At 46.4% G+C, this 22455-nt stretch overlaps 4 protein-coding genes across 7 annotated transcripts; 1 reads left to right on the top strand and 3 right to left on the bottom strand.

The window, feature by feature from the left end:
• Positions 1 to 884: 884 nt before the first annotated feature.
• On the bottom strand, positions 885 to 7563 carry LOC144005996 (RING finger protein 145-like). Its single transcript, XM_077504600.1, has 12 exons — positions 7264 to 7563; positions 5852 to 6106; positions 5629 to 5737; positions 5464 to 5555; positions 4614 to 4849; positions 4334 to 4509; positions 4113 to 4253; positions 3840 to 4022; positions 3627 to 3774; positions 2408 to 2530; positions 2099 to 2332; positions 885 to 2019 (listed from the first exon to the last, which is right to left on the bottom strand). The coding sequence occupies exons 2-12, from the start codon at positions 6033 to 6035 to the stop codon at positions 1627 to 1629; spliced, it is 2019 nt and encodes a 672-aa protein (XP_077360726.1). The 5' UTR covers positions 6036 to 6106; positions 7264 to 7563; the 3' UTR covers positions 885 to 1626.
• On the top strand, positions 7174 to 12460 carry ublcp1 (ubiquitin-like domain containing CTD phosphatase 1). Of its 2 annotated transcripts, XM_077504608.1 has the most exons (12): positions 7174 to 7578; positions 8141 to 8234; positions 8387 to 8590; positions 8665 to 8756; positions 9174 to 9259; positions 9502 to 9617; positions 9717 to 9815; positions 9897 to 9934; positions 10044 to 10142; positions 10463 to 10579; positions 11178 to 11305; positions 11997 to 12460. In XM_077504608.1, the coding sequence occupies exons 3-12, from the start codon at positions 8437 to 8439 to the stop codon at positions 12022 to 12024; spliced, it is 957 nt and encodes a 318-aa protein (XP_077360734.1). In that variant the 5' UTR covers positions 7174 to 7578; positions 8141 to 8234; positions 8387 to 8436; the 3' UTR covers positions 12025 to 12460. The 2 variants fall into 2 exon arrangements, with proteins under 2 accessions (XP_077360734.1, XP_077360733.1); XM_077504607.1 differs by lacking the exon at positions 7174 to 7578 and having other exon boundaries at positions 7620 to 8234.
• Positions 12461 to 12470: 10 nt separating this feature from the next.
• On the bottom strand, positions 12471 to 19419 carry il12bb (interleukin 12B, b). The gene is made up of 9 exons (XM_077504606.1): positions 19389 to 19419; positions 16303 to 16435; positions 16125 to 16223; positions 14572 to 14754; positions 14392 to 14497; positions 14013 to 14182; positions 13711 to 13868; positions 12775 to 12893; positions 12471 to 12595 (listed from the first exon to the last, which is right to left on the bottom strand). Exons 2-9 carry the CDS (start codon positions 16397 to 16399, stop codon positions 12532 to 12534), a joined length of 996 nt encoding a protein of 331 aa, XP_077360732.1. The 5' UTR covers positions 16400 to 16435; positions 19389 to 19419; the 3' UTR covers positions 12471 to 12531.
• Positions 19089 to 22366, bottom strand: ubtd2 (ubiquitin domain containing 2). 3 transcript variants are annotated; one of them, XM_077504610.1, is made up of 3 exons: positions 22065 to 22366; positions 20754 to 20990; positions 19089 to 19875 (listed from the first exon to the last, which is right to left on the bottom strand). In XM_077504610.1, exons 1-3 carry the CDS (start codon positions 22132 to 22134, stop codon positions 19427 to 19429), a joined length of 756 nt encoding a protein of 251 aa, XP_077360736.1. In that variant the 5' UTR covers positions 22135 to 22366; the 3' UTR covers positions 19089 to 19426. The 3 variants fall into 3 exon arrangements, with proteins under 3 accessions (XP_077360736.1, XP_077360737.1, XP_077360735.1); XM_077504611.1 differs by having other exon boundaries at positions 21948 to 22080; XM_077504609.1 differs by lacking the exon at positions 22065 to 22366 and adding an exon at positions 21751 to 21912.
• Positions 22367 to 22455: the final 89 nt, after the last annotated feature.

The following is a 22455-nucleotide window of genomic DNA, read 5'->3' on the forward strand; positions in this document are numbered from 1 at the left end:
CAAATATTTTTTCTGGCAGTCATGATCGCCACCGTGCGGCCGACATGTGAAATTGCAGGGGTTCCAAAATCGACAGTTAGAATCGCTTCACCGGATTCTTCAATCCGTCGTGCTCTCGTCAGGTCAACGCTCATCGCGTCAGCTAATGAGTCCATCGATTTGACAGTGGAATTGCGAAATCGTCAGTACGCTTGGGGAGGAAAAATATATAATTATAGCTAAAAATGCGAGGTATGTATGTATGTGTATATATATATATATATATATATATATATATATATATATATATATATATATATGTAAGCAACTGTTTTTTTCCTAGCCGTTTTCATCTGGAATGGGTTCAATAAAAAAATTTTTTAAGTTCGTTTGGTTAAAGGGGCTGTCTGCCGGTTTCACTCAGGAAAATGCACTTTTTAAATACAGGATTTAAACAAACTACTTCTCAATTTATATAATTTATATTTCATGACGTGTGGGGGTGATTTTGTCCTAAACCCCGCCCCCGGCCCAGCCTGTATTTTGCCATTGTGTGTTTGTTTTGTAAACAGCGGGCCGTTTCTGTGGAAAGACTGTTTACACAAACAATCAGCAACATTTCTGCCGATGTTCTGACAGACGCTACGGGCCAAATCAATAACCGAATCGTCATCAGTTTGTGCATTTCCCACACTGTTCATTTGAAGTATCAGATTTTTTGATCAAGGGATGAATTTACATTAAAATGTTTTTTAAAATAGCAATGAACTGATTAATCAGGGGGGAAAAAATCCAGAGATCAATGAATGAAAATAATTTAGTTGCACACTTGCAGCCCTAGGATCAAGCCTTAATCCCATTTCAAAATGAGCCAGAATGCGCATGAATGAAAAAAATATTTGACATTGACAGGTGAATTATTTTTTATTTCTTGTCATCTCCAAAACGATTTGGCGCATCTTCTCGTTTGAAAAAAATCAAAAGCAGAAAACGGATGTCAGCATTGACGTCATCTTCAATTGAGTCCTTCACAAACTCAAGTGCAAAACAAGTTTACATTTTATCTCTCTACAAAAAAACTAAGAAAACTGACTGGCGGCTGTTCATCATACATTGCGCATTTGCGCATGTATTCATTCTGAAGCACGCTAACACTGCATGAAGGTAACGGGCGCCGTCTGCGTCCTGCTGTTCCCACTCCTGACGACGGAGTGATCACACCAGCTGGTGGGACGCGTCATACGGGTTTGGGTCAAAGGTCAACTAACATGTTGTAGAAATGACATCAGTGCAAACACAAAACCAAAATGTTGCCGGTTTGGATCACATTGGGAAAAAAAAGATGCTTTGGTCACCGTGGAAACGTGCAGGCGTTCACACTCAAACATGCATCGTCGTCATCGGCACGGTGATGGTTGTCAACATATCAATCCCATGCTCGTCATCGGACAGCCGGGAAACGAGCCACTGGTGGCCAACGCGGTTTCCGCGTGTGCAACCATTCGCTCATTCCCGACTCCCCGATCACGGTGGCGGGATTTCCGGTGGATGTTTTCAGGAACTATCGAGGTCCACTACATCAAAATCTCCATCAAAGTTTTGGCAAAGAGAGCAGACGGACGCTTTGAGGGCTTGAAACACGCGTGTTCAATTGCCAACGACATCAGCTGTTACGTCATCCGAGGTCTTCAAGATGTGACGTGACGATCCTTCATCATCCAACAGGATGCTGGGTTTGGGTGAGGCTCTGCCTCCTCCCTCCTCACCTGAAGCCGCAGACGGAGGCGGCGCGTCTGACACGTCATAGGATTTGTCGCCCACACCAGACGAAGACGGAGCCGCTTCTTCATCCGCCGCCTTTTCCTCGCCGCCACCTTCTTGTCTCGCAGACGTGTGATTGGCCGGGGCGGTGTCAGCGGCCGATTGACTCTTGAGTTGCGCGTGACAGAGCGGACACGTCTCCTGCACGTACAGCCACTTCTTCAGACAGCCGGCGTGGAACAAGTGGCTGCACGGCGTGATGACGGCGCTGTTCAGGTCCTGATGGGAACACGTGCGCACGTCAAAAATGGGAACGCGCGAGCGCCATGCCGCCATGTTACACGTTAAGAGGCCGAACCTGGTAGCAGATGGCGCAGATGTCGTTGTACCGCTGGAGCTGCGCGGGGCTGGCAGTGGGGAGGCTCTTGATCTTGTTGACGGCATCGCGGCGCAGCAGGAAGCTCTGCCAGCCCAACTGCGCCCGCAGCCACACATTGTAGTACGAGTGCACCAGGATGATGGTCCCGCCCATCACGCTCCACTCGCCGAACACCGTCTCCGACACGCCGTAGCACACCACGCACACTGCCACCTGGTGAACATGTGCCGCTGTGACACCTGCGTACACGGCCATACGTACGTGCGCGTGTGTGTGCAATGTGCATACCAAGAACTCCAGCAGCCTGTACGTTCCGTTGACGCAATAGATGACCTCATCCATGTTCTCCACTGGAGCCTTGCGGAACTCCTCCACCATGAAAAGCACGTAGATGAGCAGAGTGCCCAGCACCTGAACACACACACAGTCACGCCAGTTTGCCACTTGTCAGAAACAGGCACACACATCTCAGACAACTCTCACTCTCATTAGACACACATACAGACAGACAAGCCTCACAAAGTCACACACATATCGCAAGTAACACATACACGTAGAGATGGGTAAGTAGCAATAGCAGGTACGGGTATCAGGCCGATACGCGGCCTTATCACAAGGTATCGGTACTCGTGATGAAAGTCTATACCAGTATTGGCCGCCCTCTTGTGGCCATTTTACAATCAGGAACTACAAATTACAAAATAAAAGGAAAAGCCCATATCTATAAATTACAAATTAAAAGAATATAAAATGTCTATTAATCTCACATGTTTTAATGAAAATACTATATTGGTATATACAGGTCTCTCTTTAAATGATCCGTCATTGTTTTTATTTGGAAATCCAAAAGTACTAGTGGTATTGGTATAGGTATCGGTGACTACTCAAGAGTTGAGTACTCGAACCGGTACTGGTCTGACAAAAAATGGTATTGAACTAGGAGTGTGTCTATACAAATTGTTCACTTCCAATACAATACCAATATTGCAGTCTTGAGAACTACCTGATACTGATATTGATCCGATATTGGCAGAAACTATACATGTTTTAATTTATGTTTTTTAGTATGAAATGTTATAAGAGACTTGACCAAGTGATACTTTTCAAACAAAGAACAGTGTCAGCAACAGTAGGTATGAGAAAACATGACCCTTTCATTCCAAACTTTTGGGTTAAATAAATTTAACCTAAAACATGAAAATGTACTGGTTGAATCAGAAAAATGGAGAATTAAAAAACTAAAATAAAAAAAAATTCTTGAAAAGATTTGGAAAATTAAGGACCAGATTTTGGATGTAAACCGATAGAATTCTGTTTTTTTTTTGGCTGATATTGGACCAATATCCAATATCGGATCGGCTCACTCCTATATTGAACATCATCCCTACATATAAGTCATATATGCATACATACATACATACATACACACACACACAAACACACGTCAATCGCTCGCACACACACACACACACACACACACACACACACATTAGCCCGCCTGCCTGACCTGCAGCGACGTGAGGATGGAGGATGAGATGATGATGAGGAGCCAGAAGTCCATGTGGAAGAACTGACAAATCATGTAGGCCATGTAGGCGGGGAAGACCAGCAGGAAGAGGCACAGCGACACGGCTCGGAAGTGCTTCCAAAGGCTCCTGGTGGGAAGGGCCACAGAAATCAAGCGCCGGCTGGCCAATGGGCGGCTGGCGTACGGACATACCTGTCCCTGGAGGCCCCTAGCGCCAGCACGATGGGGTCGGCAATCTCCAGCATGGACTGCAGGATGGAGGCCACCACGATGAAGAGGATGATGGACAGGAGGAAGGCCCGGTGGATCACCTGCAGCTCGATCAGTCCCGTCTGGACGGCCAAGATCAGCAGAGTGATGCCCTCCGTCACGCCCCTGCGTGTGAGACAAACACACAAACATCTGACTTTGCATACGCTCTGGTGGGATGGCTGTGTGCGTGACTGTAGCGTGTGTGTGCGGTACCTGTGCATGGTGTTGTCGTTGATGAAGGCCCGGTAGCCCTGCAGGTAGAACTTGCAGAGCGTGAGGACGCCCAGCGCGATGAAAGACACGGTAAAGACCAGGCCCAGGAGCGAGTAGGGCGTACTGCAGCACTCGGCCACGCTGCGTCAGATTCACACACGCGCATCACAAAGGGCCCGCCTGCTGCGAGCGCACCCGGCCGGGCCCGTTGTGACACACACCTGGTGAGGAAGAGGAAGAGGAGCCTCTCCCTGGAGGTGGGCTGGTCCCGGGTGCTGAAGTAGGAGTAGATCTGCAGAGCGAAGAGCAGCAGCCAGAAGCACATGAAGAGGACGGGCAGGACCAGCTGGTTCCACAAGGACATCCCCAGTGCCAGAAGACCGTACACCTCCACCACCTGGACACGCACGCCCGAGAAAAGCTCAGCCGACCACCGGCGGGGCTCGCGTCCGCTACGCTACATGGCATGCATTGGATGTTCTCGCGTAAACTGTCACTCGCCTGGGCCAGCTCGCGATACGCCGTCTTGGCCAGGTTGTACGGCACCAGCAGGTTGGATGCCAGGAAGTAGATGACCTCCAGGCCCGTGAAGATCATGGAGAACTTGTTGATGAACACAATGGTCTCCAGGGGCACCAGGCACAGCCGGGCCGCCAAGGGGAGCAGGTGGGCCGAGAACAGCCAGATCCGTTTGGTTTGCATCACGCACGAGCATAGCGTGCACACCACCAGCTGACCTGGAAACAGCATGGACACACATCACTCTATTAAGGCTTTAATTAATCAGATAAAAGACCCGTTCACACAATGGTGAACTGGGGGGAGGGACGGCAAGAGAGAGTAAGGGAGGGAGAGAGAGCGAGAGAGAGCAAGAGAGAAGGGCGAGTGAAAAAGTCAGAGTAAGCGAAGGAGGTAGAGAGTGAGCGAGATGAATGAGGGAGAGTGAGAAAGAGGGTAGTGAGAAGGAAAGAGTGAGCAAAGGTGTGGAGAAGGAAGGAGGGAGAGAAAAAGGGAGGTAGTAGAGAGGGATAGAAATGGAGAGACAGAGGGAGATCAAGTAAGTGAGGTAGAAGGAAGGAGACGGGGAGGGAAGACGGAGAGAGAGGAGGAGAGAGAGGGAGACGGGGAAGGGAGAGAACAAAGGAACGTGAGAGAGAGAGAGGAAGGGAGGGAGGGAGGGAGGGAGGGAGCGAGAGAAAGAAGGGGTGAGAGTGTGAGAGCGCGAGAGTGTGAGAGAGAGCGAGCAAGAGCGAGAGAGCGAGAGCGAGAGCGACATACAATGGACAAGTGAAATTTTGAGGGCCCTCAATTTCCGGCAACGCGAGCCATGGGGACGGACGTCGTCTCTCACCTATGAGCGCGGTGGTAAATCGGTTCATGGAGAGCGGCTCGAGGTACACGGGGCCCTCGTGGCCCGACTCCAGCTCGCTGCGCACGTAATCCCTGACCACAACACAAAACAGATGCATTCAAACACCCACCCTGCACAGTGCGCGTGCACGGTGCGCTCATGCACCTGGACACCTGGTGGCCAGCAAAGAGCAGCAGGGCGGTGAGCACGTAGAGGTATAGCTTGACCAGGTGCTGACGAGGCAGCGTGAGCAGCACCAGGCTCAGGATGTAACCTGGAACACACAAATAAAACAAGTTTGGCTTTTTTTTTTTTTATTACTTTTTTAGCTTTCAAACTGTTTTTCCCCTTTTCATGGAAAAAAGGTATGGCCGTGTGCGGTACTGACCCACGTAGTGCAGGTAGAGCGCCAGATACTTGTACTGGAATAGCGGGTTGTTGGACAGGCCGGATCGCTGGATCTTCTGGAAGAAGGACCCCACGTCCCAGCGGTACAGCACGTCCAGCAGCATGATGCTGGGCACGCGCAGGCCCACGTTCAGCACCGCCTCCACGCGCTCCTTCAGCGCCATGGCCGCCACGACCCTCCCACCCACCGGGGGGCGCACAGCACCACTAGGATGGGACGAAATGGCAGGGGGCGCTGTGGCACAACAACAAAGACTGGCATGAGGCACAAAAAGTTTCAGGGCTCAGTTTCATCGCTTCTGTCAGGAGGAACAATCCAAATATAATGGCAAATAATTTGGGAAGCTTGCAGAAGGATTCCCAAAATGGTGGAGCAAGGTCATACCATTTAAAGTCATGCTAACAAATACTGGTGTAATGGATTACAGTCATATTAAAAAATATATAGTAAGTGCATCATGAACTCTCATGTATTGTGTGGTGTATTTGAACAATGTCCGTTATGAATAAAGAGATAGAAACATTTTTTTTTTTTTTAAATAATCAGATTCATTTATTAATTGAAAAATTAATTTACATCTGGACTGTAATGTGAACAGAATGTAGCCAATCAATGCCAAAAAAAGTATTTTCCAAACAAAGTAGGAGAAAAAAAATGCGAGTGGTGCTTTGTGTTGCCAAAACTTGTGTGGGGTCTTTGAAAACTCCTTGCGTGTAGCACTTGCATGCGCTGTTGCCAACCCAACAACAAAATTATGTTGCATAATACTCAGTGCCAGTGCTGTTACGTAACATCACCACGGCCGTCCACTGTATTTGGATAACTTAATCCGTGTGTACTTGTACACAATTAGATTTGGGTTAGCGGCCGGGAGGACACTGACGGCGGATGAGCAGTGACGGCCGTCGATGCCCACATGAACTCGAGTAACCTCGTCGTCTGTCTGTCTGTCTCCGACGCTTCACTGGTATTCTTTGAATAAATGAAACACGAATTCCTAAGACTCGGTCAAAGCAAAATTTTACAACACGCCTCATATGTTTTGGTCATGACTGAACGCCAATATTTAATAGATCAATGTCCGCATCAAGCAGCCGCCAACAGGCAGGGAGCCAACAACTCCAGCTAACAGCTAGCTTAGCCTAACCGCAAGATAGCTAGCTCGCTCGACAAACAATGTGACGTCACCTAAACACAAGTCACACACCGACTCCGACAAACTCGCGAATATAAAACATTCACCCATGCACATAAAAACTGAAAAGCTTCAGCGGCGCTCTTGACACCGTTTCGACAAACCATCTCTAGCTTCGCTTAGTTTATTTGAGCTGAGCTTAGCCGACTAGCACGTAGCTTGACATGTTCAAAATGGCGGAAACGGTCCAACTTACGCGCAAAGGCCGTTGTCGGCGTTTCGAGTACGCGTTGGAGCCTCGTCGGGGAGCTTCCCGGCAGGAGCACGGAGCATTTTAGCCGGGCAAAGCCCAAAACGCCCGCCCGGCCAAGCTTGAAAGAGCTGTGTCGAGCTCACAGGAGGCGGCCGAGCCGCGCGTCTCGAGCATCTCGCCCAGACGCCATTCGAGCAGGCAGCAAGCCGACCAGCAAACGAGATGCGAGCCTTGAGTGCGCATGCGCAGCCTTCATCAGGCTCCACGCTTCATGGAGTCCATGGATGGATCATGGATGATCAAAAGGCAATAAGAACGGTACAGTACACGTTGTTTTATTAGTAAGGTCCATAGCGCTAACAAACAAAAGACACAAAGCAAAACGGCTACGGTGCTAGGATTGTTTTCTCTCCCGGTGCTGAGGGGGGACCTAACAAGTGATGTGCTGAGAAAACGATTATCGTGAAATCGGTGTCTGCCCCCCCCTTAAAAGAGGTTCTGGGTTTCTGCGGAACATCAGCTATGATACACAGCACTGCACGAGCATGTTCGATATAAAAGTAGTTTTAACTAAATTTGGAAAAATTGTATTTAACAAAAATAGTTCGGTCTAATAAAAGTGACTACAAGGGAACGGCAAAAAGTATTTGTGTACAGATTAACGTCAACAAGAGCCATTTGAAAATTCGGAAAGGATTTGGAGATTGCCATGTCATTTATCGTAAGTGAAATTTGCCAAGGACCCACTCGGATTGCTGCATGAGCGCGGCGCGGTTGCCATGACGACGAGGCTTTGTCGTGACGTCACTACCGGCGGGAGGCGCCGCTCCTGGAAGAAGCTTATCTGCTGCCTCCTTTGCACTTTGCTTCTTCTCGCTAGCATCGTCGAATGAAGGAGACCAAACGATCGGACTCTCTGCTCGCCGTTTGTTCCGCGTCTCATGTTAGCATCACGTGCTAACTCGCTACGCCAGGTAAGACTCCAGTACGTGCGCGCGCCCGCGGCGCGGCTAATATTAGCGGTTAGCCGCCTGCTTAGCTCGCCGGGCTGGCTAGCCACTTAGCCGCCTCGGCTAAAAACATCAATACGCCCGGCCGCGCCTGGTCTCACCTTGTGCTACCGCAGCGCGTGCGTGTGTTTGTACGTGTTTGTGCGTGTGTGCGTGCGCGCGAGCCATGTCCGTGTCCGTGATCATCAAATGGGGGGGCCACGAGTACGCCATCACGTCCCTGAGCGAGGAGGACACCGTCATGGACCTCAAGCAGTCCATCAAGACTCTGACCGGTGTGTTGCCCGAGAGACAGAAGCTTCTGGGTCTCAAGGTCAAAGGTGAACTGCCCGTCACCGATTGGGATGGATTTCACTTCTCGTGCTCATGTTGGGTTCTCGCATTGTGACCTCAGGAAAGGCGGCAGAGGACCAGGTCAAGTTGGGCTCCCTCAAGCTGAAGCCCAACACTAAGATCATGATGATGGGCACCAGAGAGGAGGGCCTGGTAGGACTGAGAGCCTTTTCTTTCTTTCTTTCTTTCTTTCTTCATCCCCTCCATCTCCCCCTCTTTCTTCTCATCCATTTTCTCCTCCTGTTCTTTTGTTCTTTGCCACTTCTCTATTTTTTTTCTCCTTCTCCATCTCACCTTGCAACTTCTCTTTTTTTCCTGCTCTTTTGCTTTTTTCTTCTTCTCTTCCTCCTCCTCCTTTGTTGTTATGCTTTTTCTTGTTCTGCTCCTCCTCCACTCTTTCATCTTCCTCTCAATTCTACTTTTTTTTTTCTTTCTTCTCAGTCATCCTTCGTCTCATCTTCCTTTCTTGTCCTTCTTCCCCACTCTTTTCCTCTTTGCTGCTTCTTCTCCACCTCATCTTCTCCTTTTTCTTCTCCTTCTGCCAGCCTGACTTGTTCTGCTCTCACACAGGAGGAGGTCCTGGCCCCTCCCCCCGAGAATGATGACGTCATTAACGACTTTGACATAGAGGAGGAGGTCATCGAAGTGGAGAACAGGTCCGACGGGCCGTTGCAGCTAGCGTAAAACTGTCCTTACTTGAAGTGTCACAAATTGTTTTTCAGGCGCATTCCAGCATTTTAGCTGTCTTAAATGTATAAAAAAAAAAAAAAAAGTCAATTAAAAAATAATCTGTTCTAGGGTCAAAATGTGGCATGATTAACATTCCAGTATTGTCATTGAGTAGTAAAAATTAATGACGTCACTGGGAAAAAAAGCCAAATAACATGCTTGTTTGCAGGGAGGAGAACCTGGCAAAGATCGCTCGTCGTGTCAAAGACTATAAGGTGGAGGAGATGAACTCCCCCAGGGAAGGGAAAAGACTCCTGGTCCTGGATGTGGACTACACCTTGTTTGGTGAGCGCCAGGACCACCGACACACCCCACAGACACGTGTCTTTGTGTGTGCGCATGTATTTTATGTGTATGTGTGTTTACTTGTGTGTGTGCGCGTAGACCACAAGTCGTGCGCAGAGAGCGGTCAGGAGCTGATGAGGCCATACCTTCACGAGTTCCTGACGTCAGCCTACGAGGATTACGACATCGTCATCTGGTGTACGTATGACCTCATTGTGATATAATCACGATGAGATGACATCATCATCATCATCATTCGACGCCTTTGTTGCCTTGCAGCCGCCACCAGCATGAAATGGATCGACGCCAAAATGAAGGTCAGTCGTGTTCCCCCGCCGCCGCAACCACGTGACATCTTTCAGCCAATCAGAGCGGAAACAACATCACAATGCAAGACAATGGATGGCATGTGTGTGTGCGTGTCAGGAGCTGGGTGTGACTGACAACCCGAACTACAAGATCACCTTCATGCTGGACAGCGCCGCCATGATCACCGTGCACACGCCCAAAAGAGGCGTCGTCGAGGTGAGCTGTTGGACGACATACATGATGTGCGCCCTCTGCTGACATCATGTGAAACGTCAGCCATCGCACACACTGGAAACACAAAGGCATTGGTTAAAAACATGGACAAAAATAGGACAAAACTCACAACAATATGGGGGGGAAAAAATGACAAAATATGACAACCTGGAAAACCAAACAAGAATTGGCATAAATCTGAGTCCCGTCCCCCCAAAAAATCCTCAAATTTAGCCAAAAAAAACAGGTATAACTTGGACAAAAATGCAGCAAAATGTGTTGGACGTGTCCATGTATGTGTTGTTCATAACGCTTGTTGGCAGGTGAAGCCGCTAGGTGTGATCTGGGGCAAGTATGAGCGCTTCTACAGCCGCAAGAACACCATCATGTTTGACGACATCGGACGCAACTTCCTGATGAACCCGCAGAACGGACTCAAGGTAGCCGCCGTGACATGCTAGCTTTTCATGAGACGCTGTCAGTTGGATGATAGAATTTTTTTGAAAATTGTAATGGCTACAGTTTTAATAATTAATCTACTTATTATTTGTCCATTAATTGATAATTTGGATGAAAAGTGAAAGCCAGGACTTGATTTCAAATTAACAGCGCCGAAAATGCACAAACATAAATTGATGATTCAGTTGCTTGCTTGGGTCGTAACATATGGAGGACCAAAAATGCCAAAAATAAATAAATACATTTATTTATGTATATATTTTTGTTGTTTTTAATTCCTGTTTACTTTTTATTATTTTGTATTAGATTTAATTTTGGAATTATATTTTTTATATTTGTTTTTATTTATTTTTGCATTTTAGGTCCATCATAGTAACATCCATCCATCCATTTTCTTAACCGCTTATTCTTTACAAGGATCACGAGAGTGAACATGCATGAGTTGTTGCGGGCTGTAATGGACGAATTACATTTGCATTCATTTCAATGGAGATAGGAGTGTTTTGTGATAAGCGTGTGCTGGCAGACCGAATTCAAATGGCATCTGAAGGAATACCTGTCGACTAACCACATGTGCAGATCCGGCCGTTCATGAAGGCGCACATGAACCGCGAGAAGGACCGTGAACTCCAGAAGCTGAGCGAGTACCTGAAGGAGATCGCCACCCTGGACGACTTCACCACACTCAACCACAAACACTGGGAGAGGTAACACAGACACAAATTAAATATGTACAGTCATTAAAAACAAAAAACAAAAAGGTGCCGCCATCTAGTGGCCGACAGAGGTATAACCTGCAGTTAGGCCAAAATTGAGTTAAGTGTAACCTCCGCCCAAAAGTTAGGAAAATCAGAAACTCCTAATTTGGAACATGCTAGATACAATACAGTGCTAGTCTTCTTTATTAACTCATTTGCTCCTAAAGACGTATTTATACGTTTTTTATGTTTAATTTTTTTTATGCTAGAGCATACAGAAGGCTTTGATGCAGCCTCTGAACTGAAGAAAACGCTTCATTACAAATATGGCCAGCAGGTGGCAGCAGAGTATAAGAGATCAAACAGCCATGTTGCAAAAAAACTCTTTTCCCCACTGTTTTAAACAGATTTGTGATGAAACTTAGCTATATTCTAATGCTAATCGCTCCAAAACGGAAACAGATAGAAATATACTTCTTTTTTTTTTTCCTGATTAAAGAAGAGATGCTAATTTTTCTTTTGGTAGATTCCATGTTTTATAGTAATAGAACACAATACTCTGTGGGCCTCGCAAAAGCAGTCAAAATCCAGTAAAGGGGTTGCTTCACTGAAAATGGGTGGGAGTGAATGAGTTAAAGTTTTTAAATCATACATCATATAATTGTCTGACATACACACGCATGTCATTCTGTGTGTGTAGGTACCTGTCCAAGAGGCAGCAGCACTGACCACGATGATGACCTCATGGCAACACCACACTGGAAGAACACAAATCCTGCGGCCAAACTCCGTCCCCAACACACAGGCAACACGCAACGTGCGTGTCCACTCTCATGACACAAAACGTCCCGCCGCACTCGCCACGCTGGTGCTTCCCGCCATCATACGTGCACGTGCTAGCAACAACATAAAGACAACAAAAACAACACAAGACGTGCAATGAAGCAACACAACAACGCAGCAGCAAAATTAACAACACAGCGCAACAAAAACACAACACTTTGGCGACACAACAAAAACGAGGCAATGTAGCAACAAAACGGAGCCAATACAGCAAAGGTGAAAGGCTTTGAAAATACGTGTTGCATGTTGTCATGGAAACAGCTGGAGGAATGTGTGTGCGTGTGTAAATATGACATTAATAAAACATTTTTTCTACCCAGACGCTTGAGTCATTGATTTCATTTCCAACTTTATTGATAAATAAGTATGTGTTGACGTTGGCTCTCATGTGGTCATGTGACCCTCGTGTGGTCATGTGACGCCACTGGTCCACAGTGTGCGTGTTCTCCATTCATTCTGTGGACACAAAAGATTGGTACATCACGACTCACTTTTTATTTCATTCATTGGCGTCCAGTCCACTGTATTCGCGCCATGACACTAGCTGGCGACCAGTCCAGCGTGTTGAGTCAGCTGGGATGGTTTTTGCTCATCATCAAGTTGAAAGAAAAGTTTTATATCTCAATACGACAAACCTGCATTGGCTCCAGGGCCCCCAAGGCCCGCGGGTGTGTTTGTCTTGGCCACGCACACAGAAGGTATAGTTGGCATCGCGGACATCCACCAGGAAGCTGCTGGCGTCCGTCTCGGCCGTCTGAGGAGACACCAGCAAGACAAGGGTCAGGTATCAAATCAGGGTTGGCTTTAAAGCCACAACTAGGATTTCTGAGTAGGGTTTTAGGCCTGATTTAGGGGTTCAAGTCAAGGTTAGGATTTAAACTTGTTAGATTTTAAAGCCTGCGTTAGGGATTCAGAGTAGGGTTTCAAACATGGATCAGGGATTCAAATTATTTGAATTAGGGTCTTAAATTTGGGTTTAGAGCCTGGGTTTTTTCAAATAGTGGTTAAAATTAAGGTTAGGGTTTAAAATTAGGGCTTCAAGCCTGCGTAATGCTTTCAAATAAGGGTTTCAAGCCAGGGTTAGGGATTCAGAGTAGGATTTCAAACAATGATCAGTGATTCAAATTATTTGGATTAGGGTCTTAAATTAGGTCTTAGAGCCTGTTTGTTTTTTTTTCTTCCAAATAGTGGTTAAAATTAGGGTTTGGGTTTCAAATTAGGGCTTCAAGCCCGAGTTATGGTTTCAAATAAGGGTTTCAAGACAGGGATAGGGATTCAGAGTAGGGTTTCAAACATGGATCAGGGATTCAATTAAGTTTGGGTAACAGCTTCAAGTTAGGCTAGTTAAGGTTTTCAAGACAGCTTTATGATTTCAAAATCAGGGTTAGGGTTTGAAGTAGAGTTTAAAGCTGTGGGGGGAAGGGGGGATGCTTAATAGGGTCTTAAATTAGTGCTTAAAGCCTGGGTTATGCTTTCAAATAAAGATTTTGAGTCAGTTTAGGATTTGAAACCTGGATTATGGTTTCAAATGAAGGTATTAAAGCCAGGGTTAGGGTTTGAAGGGCAAGTACCAGGATGTTGTGCTGCGTGTTGCAGGAGTGGCTGCCGCCGACCACCTTGACTTGGAAGGCAAGACCAAAGAAGGTGCAGGGTCTCTGCCAGGACTCGGGGTAGCTCCACTGGAACCTTTTGCCACCCACGGCATGCACGCCAACAGCTTCTGGCCTCACTGAGGAGAGGAAAAAAAAAAATCAGATGGTCAGCATGCACAACCATAAGCAGAAGATCCCATACTGTAGCCATGGTAACCCAGCCATTATTTGTTTAAATGTGGCCAGATATGGGGCGGCAAGCAGAAATGAGAAGATCGTACCGATGTCCCTGAGGTAGAAACTTTTGGTGTAGATCTCCAGCATGAAGGAGCTGACCATGTAGACACTGACAGAGACACGCTCCTCTTCCTCACGGTACGAGCAAGCCGAGTCCTGGCAGCTCGCTTCCGACCCGTTTGGGTCCCACTGGCAGGGAAGAGCCTGGGACATTCTGAGACAACAAAAACAGCGGAAGTCATTTCGGAGCGAAATAACTTTTGCCGCCTCGGTCTCGTAGTTGAGGACATCATGGATTTGTCACGATATTCAGGTCCGAAATGGGTCAGGCCCGACAACGCTAAGCATTAGATGTGTTCAATATTTGCCACCAAAAACCATGCTGTGTGTGTGCGTGTGGGAAATCCGGCAGGTCCTCCTCACCGCTGCGCTTTGACCATCAAAACGTAGGCGTCGTTCCTGAACTTGTTTCGAATCCATGTGCAGCGGAAGCTTCCGTTGTAGTTGGAAGCCCAGCAGTGGATGGCACCTGACAACAACAAACAATCACGTCACTATGCCAGGAATTGCAGAGGACTTTTGGCTTCCCCCCTCCTTGCTTACCTTCTCCTGGACCTTGATCGTCCAGGATGACTCTCTCCTCATCCTGGTTCACTTGGATCAGGACCAGGGTGTGGTTCAGGTAGTCTCCGCTGGAGCTCAAGTGGCAGCTGAAGTTTCCTCCTACCGTCTCAATAACCTCAACGCTGACCTGCTCACCCAGGAGGGAGGGCTGGATCTCCTCACCTGACACATGGACCAGGTTCTTGTGAGTCAACTCACACATGGACTAAGTTTTTGTGAGTCAATTCATACATGGACCAGGTTCTTGTGAGTCGACTCACATTTACACCAGGTTCTTGTGAGTCAACTCACACATGGACCAGGTTCTTGTAAGGCATCTCACACATGGACCAAGTTCTTGTGAGTCAACTCACATTTGGACCAGGTTCTTGTCAGTCATCTCACACATGGACCAGGTTCTTGTAAGTCACCTCACACATGGACCAGGTTCTTGTCAGTCACCTCACACATGGACCAGGTTCTTGTGAGTCAACTCACACACGGACCAGGTTCTTGTAAGTCAACTCACACATAGACCAGGTTCTTGTAAGTCACCTCACACATGGACCAGGTTCTTGTGAGTCAACTCACACACGGACCAGGTTCTTGTAAGTCAACTCACACATGGACCTGGTTCTTGTATGTCACCTCACACATGGACCAGGTTCTTGTAAGTCAACTCACACATAGACCAGGTTCTTGTAAGTCACCTCACACATGGACCAGGTTCTTGTCAGTCACCTCACACATGGACCAGGTTCTTGTGAGTCAACTCACACACGGACCAGGTTCTTGTAAGTCAACTCACACATAGACCAGGTTCTTGTAAGTCACCTCACACATGGACCAGGTTCTTGTGAGTCAACTCACACACGGACCAGGTTCTTGTAAGTCAACTCACACATGGACCTGGTTCTTGTATGTCACCTCACACATGGACCAGGTTCTTGTAAGTCAACTCACACATAGACCAGGTTCTTGTAAGTCACCTCACACATGGACCAGGTTCTTGTGAGTCAACTCACACACGGACCAGGTTCTTGTAAGTCAACTCACACATGGACCAGGTTCTTGTAAGTCAACTCACACATAGACCAGGTTCTTGTAAGTCACCTCACACATGGACTAGGTTCTTGTAAGTCACCTCACACATAGACCAGGTTCTTGTAAGTCACCTCACACATGGACCAGGTTCTTGTGAGTCAACTCACACACGGACCAGGTTCTTGTGAGTCAACTCACACACGGATCAGGTTCTTGTAAGTCAACTCACACATGGATCAGGTTCTTATGAGTCACCTCACACATGGACCAGGTTCTTGTGAGTCAACTCACATTTGGACCAGGTTCTTGTAAGTCAACTCACACATGGACCAGGTTTTTGTGAGTCAACTCGCACATGGACCAGGTTTTTATGAGTCAACTCGCACATGGACCAGGCTTTGGCAAGTCAACTCACACACAGCACAAACCAGGTTCTTGTCAGTCAACTCACATTTAGACCAGCTTTAATGAGTAAACTCATGGTCGAGGTCCTTGTCATGTTCTCTTACCGTTTCTCTTCCAGAACACGGCCTTGTGTTGATGGGCTGACCCGCATGTGAGAGGAATGTGTGATGTTGCGTTTTTGTAAGGAATGGTCCCAACCAACACTAAACACAAACACATGCGAAAATGTCACATTCTGCGCTTTGGGTCAACGCTACAGAAGAGAAAGTAGGAGGTACCGACCGTTGTCCATCAGAACCACCGTGCTTCTGTGTTGACTGTCGGCGGCGGCACCGCTTAAAAGTGTCGCCATCAACACGGAGGAGAGAAACAGCCACATCGGGACGCAAAGTACAAGATAGGGCACAGGAAAGTCCTGAAGATGATGACGACATCAGAAAGTCAGGCTTTCAAAGTCAGATTTCAAATTTAGTTTGAAGTCGGGATCGGATTTCAAACAATGGCTTCAAATGAGTGTTGCATGCCTTAGTCAAGGTTCCAAGTTTGGTTTAAGTCTTTCAAGCATACTTGCCTGGGTTAGGCTTTCAAATGCATGTATCAAGACAGAGTTAGTGTTTGAAGCCCAGGTTAGGGTTTCAAGTGATGATTTAGAGCCAGACTTGAAACATCAAATCATGGCTTAAATCCTCCATTTGGGATTCAAATCAGGGCTTCTATAGTATGGAAAATAAGTGTAAAGGTTCTCACCTTGATGATCCGACGCCGTCTGGCCCGATCTGATTGTGCATGTGTGTATTTGTAGGCGTGAGATGCAGAAGTCGTTTTGATTACGTATTTCCACGCAAGAGGAAGAAGCAGCTCGTACGTCAGCTCACCTGACGAGCACTCCCTTCCTCCTCCAGCATTGTGACAGCTCGCTATAGTTTACGCGCGGCAGTGCTGGGAAGTAATCATGTACCAATACGAGTACTCAAACACTCATATTCATGAGATCGATTGGTACACTATCTGAACATTGAATGATTGGCGACTCCCCAATCACTCCCACTGGATTTTCAGATTGGCGGCGGCCAACATAGCTCAAACAATTCCTCCAATACTCCCAAATCATCATTTTTTTAATATGGTGGATTACATAGTTGACGAGGTCTGAAAATGATGAATGGATTTTTCTAATTTCAACTTTCTGATTAAGTGTACCTCTAAAATGAGTCATCGATACTCCCAAATCAATATGTAGGGGATTATGACTAGGGATAGACCGATAATCGGCCGGGCCGATTATCGGCGCCGATATTTGGCATTTTGACAAATATCGGCATCGGCCATTTTTTGAATCTGAAGGCCGATAAATCTCACTGAGCAGGGAATACTTGCGAACGTAGCGAATTTGGGGTTTTCATCAGGATTTGTAAGATGTTCGCAGTCAGTTTTTATTTGTCGAATACACATTTGGAACATATTCACACAATTTTTCACCGCGAAAATCTTTTTGAAACGTTTTTACGAACCCTAACAAAAACCCCAAATGAGCTACATTCACATGAATTTGTTACTCAGTGAGAAATTATATATAGTTTGAAAGAATTCCCCCCCATTTTACTGCAAATGAATATCGGCTTGAAATATCGGTTATCGGCCGACTTGACTACAAATAATCTGTATCGGTATCGGCCTTGAAAAAACCATATCGGTCTATCACTAATTATGACAGTGTTTTTTTGGAGTCATCAAAACAGGTTTAGTATAAAATTGTACATTTCATAATGTGTATTTCAAATCAGGAGTTGAATGAGTTGGGAATCCGTTTGTCTTTTTCTTGTTTTCCACAAGCACACACCTGAACTTCTCCTTACGTGAGGACTTTTGCAACCTGACTGGGAGTGTGTTTGTGTGTGCGAGAGAGAAAAGGAGGATGTTGTCAGAAGAGCACACAGGAAGTTGAGCAAAGCCTGCATGACACGGCCCCATGCTGAAGGTCAAAGTTGAGCATCAGGAGGAAGAAGAAAAAAAAGGGAAAAAAAAAAGCCCAACTTCTTTCAGGGAATCTTCTCACACAACATCCCACTCATACATACATCGATTGATTGATCATTGTCTGAATAGATGTATATGTATGAGATATGCGAGCAATATTAAGTCATAGAAGAGATTTATAGCAATATTAGGGAAGGGCAAGGGCCGATACTAGTCTTATTTTTGAAGTATAGGTACTCGTGGAGGCTTGGTTTCAAGATCTTTTTAAACACCAAACAAAGAGATTTGCACTTTGTGAAACAACCTCACAACTTTGCCTTTGGAATGTCCGTTAGCTCAATGCTAACACACAATGTGAAACGCCACTGAGACGTTCACACTTAGCTGTTTGACCAACTAATATTAGTTAGGGACGGGCAAGAACGCTGACGTCGAGTAAGTCCTCCCCGCCAGCAGTTGGCGCTAAACTGCTGCGGTTTACAGGATGAAGCTCACGCTTCAATGTGATGATTTGGATTTGCGCATTCGGAAAAAAAAAACGTAGCAATTTCTTCCAGTTTAGGTCACCGGCTAATAAGCTATGTAACTACGCTACTTCTTTATGATATTGTCCCAAAAAAAAATATGAGGCCAAGTGTTGCAAAAACTGTCAAAACTGCCACAGTTTAGCGCCACCTACTGTTGAGAAGGACTAACTAATCCATTTTTTTTTCTTTTGCTTTAAGTATCTAATATTTTGTCTCTAATTTTATTATTAATTGTACATGAAATGTACAATACTTGTCAACTAAAAAGGACATCACAGGTGCTCAGGGCTCATGTAACGACCAATCACGGCTCACCTGTTTTCTGGGTTTGGTCATGTGACATTCACAAACTGAGCCATGATTGGTCGTTACCCGGGGACTGAGCATGTGAAGTTTTGGCTCAAAGAAAGAAAGAAAGAAAGAAAGAAAGAAAGAAAGAAAGAAAGAAAGAAAGAAAGAAAGAAAGAAAGAAAGAAAACAAGAAAGAAAGAAAGAAAGAAAGAAAGAAAGAAAGAAAGAAAGAAAGAAAACAAGAAAGAAAGAAAAAAATGAGTTGCAGGGGAATACAAAGACAGATTGTTTTTAATTACAAAAAGCTGGCTTGTCAATGAAAATATGTCGAGTCATCATCTTGATGTTTTGGTGTGGGCGCTAGTCTCTCGCACTCGTGCACACGATTGTGCGGTCAAGGGATAAGAAAAGCGTTTCATCCAGCATTGTTTGTCGTCCTCCGGTGTTAGCGTGAGGAGCTAGCCCACGCGCTAGCCGCCATCTTGTCACGGCAACAACAACACAAGTGTGATTGGTCTTTCTTGTTGTTGCGGTTTCCATAGCGATAATCAAGGTCAACATCGCGTTCCTTACCACCCCGGCAGAGCATCCAAAAGGTTCCCACGCCGGCTTTAAGCGTCCACGGGGTCGGACTGGCGCCGCGTTTCCCGAGCGGGGGTGGGCGGCGGGGGCGTGTCCGCCGGCTGGCTGATGATGACCTGCACCACGTAATCCCGCGAGATGTTGATCTGCTCCAGTCGCAGCCTGTCGGTGAGCGGGCGTCCCGAGAAGAACCAGCGCTGGGCGGCGGCGGGCACGCCTTCCTGAGCGTGCAGGCGCCGCTTCATGGCGCCCACCGTGTCGGCCGAGCACACGCGCAGCCGCAGGTCGCGCCCCGTGGACAGGCGCAGGCGCAGCTGCCGCTCCCCGCCGCCGTCAGCCGCCAACGCCGCGTCAGCGCCGCCCGAGTCCTGGTCGGAGCCGTCGGAGCGCTCCTCGATCATGTTGACGGGCGGCGCCAGGCAGTAGGCGGGAAGCTGGTAGCGGTTGCCAAGCTCGTCGTAGCATTCGCTAAGCGCACCTGACAAACAAGAGGAAAAACATTTAATTCCACTAAATTTGAAATGTGAAAAAGTGAAACCAAAACTATTTTGTCAATCCGATGCACCAAAGTGGCGAGCTGACAACACTAAAAAATTGTAATGATTTAAATTTAAAAAAAAAAAAAAAAAAGATCCGTTGAGCTCCCATATTTTGCAGATTAAATCGGCCAATTGTTTAAAAAAATATATACATATATTGAATAAAATAATTACTGGCAGAACATTAACTGTGTACAACATATTAATTTCACTCTACAACTGGAAGAAAAATCTGGGAAAAAAAATATAAAAAAATTATTTTGGGGGATGTTTCTTTTAACTCATTTGCTCCCAATAACGTGTAAATACGTTTTTCAAAAATGTTTTAAGTGTCCCAAAGACAATTTATACGTTTTTTTTTTTGTTTTGTTTTTTGTTTTTTAGCGCTATAGCATACAGAAGGCTTTGATGCAGCCTCTCAACAGCAAAGAACGGTTGCAGAAATGGTAGTTATTACGCAAACGGTCAGCAGGTGGCAGCAGAGGATAAGAGATCAATCAGGGCCATGTTGGGAAAAAAAAAAGCTCAAAACAGATTTGTGAAAATTGATTAAACTTAGCTATATTGTAATGCTAACTGCTGCAAAACGGAAACAGATGTAAAAAAAAATTTTTCCTGATGAGAGAAGAGACTTTCTTTTGGTAGGTTCCATGTTTTTAATAGCAATAGAACACAATATTCTATGGACCTTGCAAAATCAGTCAAAATCCAGTAAAGCAACCGGGAGCAAACGGGATTGCTTCTGTGAAAATGGCTGGGAGTGAATGAGTTAATACCATTATCTTTGTCCCCCATCACCCCCTTGAGTGCGACTGACCGTGCGGCAGCGTGATGCTGGCGCCGTCCAGGATGGCCTGGGCCAGCTGGTGGTCTTGGCTCTCGAAGGCGCCGGCGGCCGCCCTCAGCGCATCCCAAATCTCCTTGCGGCCCTCGAACGCCGGCGCCGTGTCCCAGAATTCGTCACGCTTGCTGCGCAGCTGGCCCTCCGTCATGGGGTAGTCGCTTTTCCATTTGGGACGCTCGCGCTTCAGCGGCTGGTTCCGCCCCAGAGCCACTGACCACAAAAACAAAGACGGACATTCGGCGATAACTGACCTGGTCGACCAAACGGAAGACATCAGGCTACGTTTGCAGACAGTCAGGAATTAGCCAGTAAGCTAAAAGCACGCATTTTTGTTTTTGTTTAACAGCCAGAACAAAAGGTAATTTTATTTTGGTATTGTCTGTTTCTGAGTATCACACATTTGTGTAAACCATCTCCTAGGGCCAGGAATCATTTGGAAGCTAGAATCTGTGATTTTTTATTTTATTCGTTGTAAAAATATCAAACTATATTTTGTTGTATTTATTTTAATTCATACATTTTTATGTCTTTTCAATTTAATTAATAATACTCTGCTAAAAGAAGTATGGACAAGAAACTATTGTTGTTATTGATCAAATTTATTTATTAAGTGTAACACTACACATTGGAAGTGAGGTAATCTGTTGCCCCAACCAAAAAAAAAATATTTTTTTGAGTGACATTATTTCAAGTAATCAAAAATCAACATATTTTACAGTTGTATACTTGAAACATTGAAACAATGACAAAGCAAAGTTATAAACAGTGAGTTATTGAAATGGTGCGAGTTTGTACTTGTTTTTTTTAAGAGTTCTGTAAATACTCAAGCTAAGTACACCTGAAAACAGGAACCAAGTATCTATTTGTACTTATTTACTTTTCACTTCTTTAAGCGTCTTCATCATCACGTTTGAAAGTACAGCATGTGGCCACATTCACTACATTTGCATATCAACACGCAATAATTCACCTGAAAACACCTTCAAAGCTCTTGAAGACGAGCAATAATAGAAGAAAAACACGTGACGTAGCATGTAGCCGGCTAGCATGCTAACTAGCATACTAGACAGCAACATCACATGCCAAGTGAACAAAGACGAGACGCGCAATGCCATCTTTCGCCTCTTTGCAGACATGCACGATTCGGAGTTCGTTTGCTTGCCTCACCCGGGAAGGAGACAAGCCTTCGGCCCAGAAACCCCCCGTCCGGTACCTATAATGACCGCCGGCCGCGGCCCCCGCTAGGCACCGGGAAAGAGGCGAGGAAGGAAGGAAGCAAGTTACCTCCGGTTCCGTCCGAATTGTCGTTCAAGCTGCCCGAGGAGTCGTGTTGGCTCCCCACACAGCCACCCATGGATGGTTCGGCTCGGCGGCCCGGCCCGGGTAGCTCGCCGCCTCCTCCTCCTCCCCGCCGCGGCTCGGAAAGTGGGCGCTACGTCGCGTGGCGTCGCCCCCACCCCCTGCTACCTCGTCCCCTCATATGTGCGACCATGCATCCTTGTGATAGCCTCTTTTCCTTCTTCCTCACACCAATTCATACTTCTCATTTTTTCTCGCCCCATGCTCGCAACCTCTCCTGCTCCCTCACCTCCCATCATTCCCTTTTTTTATTTTATTTTTTTTAATTTGCCCTCTTTCTGCATCTCCTGTGCTCGCTCGCCTCCTCACGTGCTCA

This window comes from Festucalex cinctus, chromosome 18 (assembly GCF_051991245.1).
Source record: "Festucalex cinctus isolate MCC-2025b chromosome 18, RoL_Fcin_1.0, whole genome shotgun sequence".
Classification (NCBI taxonomy): Eukaryota; Metazoa; Chordata; class Actinopteri; order Syngnathiformes; family Syngnathidae; genus Festucalex; species Festucalex cinctus.

Coding starts and splice junctions, on each gene's coding strand:
- il12bb (XM_077504606.1), bottom strand. CDS start 16,399: ATGTGGCTGTTTCTCTCCTCCGTGTTGATGGCGACACTTTTAAGCGGT. Junction 13,869..14,012: donor TTTCTACCTCAGGGACATCG/GTACGATCTTCT, acceptor TCCTCTCCTCAG/TGAGGCCAGAAGCTGTTGGC. Junction 12,596..12,774: donor GGGCCCTGGAGCCAATGCAG/GTTTGTCGTATT, acceptor TTGTGTCCACAG/AATGAATGGAGAACACGCAC.
- ublcp1 (XM_077504608.1), top strand. CDS start 8,437: ATGTCCGTGTCCGTGATCATCAAATGGGGGGGCCACGAGTACGCCATC. Junction 8,591..8,664: donor TCTGGGTCTCAAGGTCAAAG/GTGAACTGCCCG, acceptor TTGTGACCTCAG/GAAAGGCGGCAGAGGACCAG. Junction 10,143..10,462: donor CCAAAAGAGGCGTCGTCGAG/GTGAGCTGTTGG, acceptor GCTTGTTGGCAG/GTGAAGCCGCTAGGTGTGAT.
- ubtd2 (XM_077504609.1), bottom strand. CDS start 21,895: ATGGCATTGCGCGTCTCGTCTTTGTTCACTTGGCATGTGATGTTGCTG. Junction 20,991..21,750: donor AGCTTTGAAGGTGTTTTCAG/GTGAATTATTGC, acceptor TTTTGTGGTCAG/TGGCTCTGGGGCGGAACCAG. Junction 19,876..20,753: donor CAGCATCACGCTGCCGCACG/GTCAGTCGCACT, acceptor CTTGTTTGTCAG/GTGCGCTTAGCGAATGCTAC.
- LOC144005996 (XM_077504600.1), bottom strand. CDS start 6,035: ATGGCGCTGAAGGAGCGCGTGGAGGCGGTGCTGAACGTGGGCCTGCGC. Junction 4,254..4,333: donor CTCTTCCTCTTCCTCACCAG/GTGTGTGTCACA, acceptor AATCTGACGCAG/CGTGGCCGAGTGCTGCAGTA. Junction 2,020..2,098: donor TCTGCGCCATCTGCTACCAG/GTTCGGCCTCTT, acceptor TGTTCCCATCAG/GACCTGAACAGCGCCGTCAT.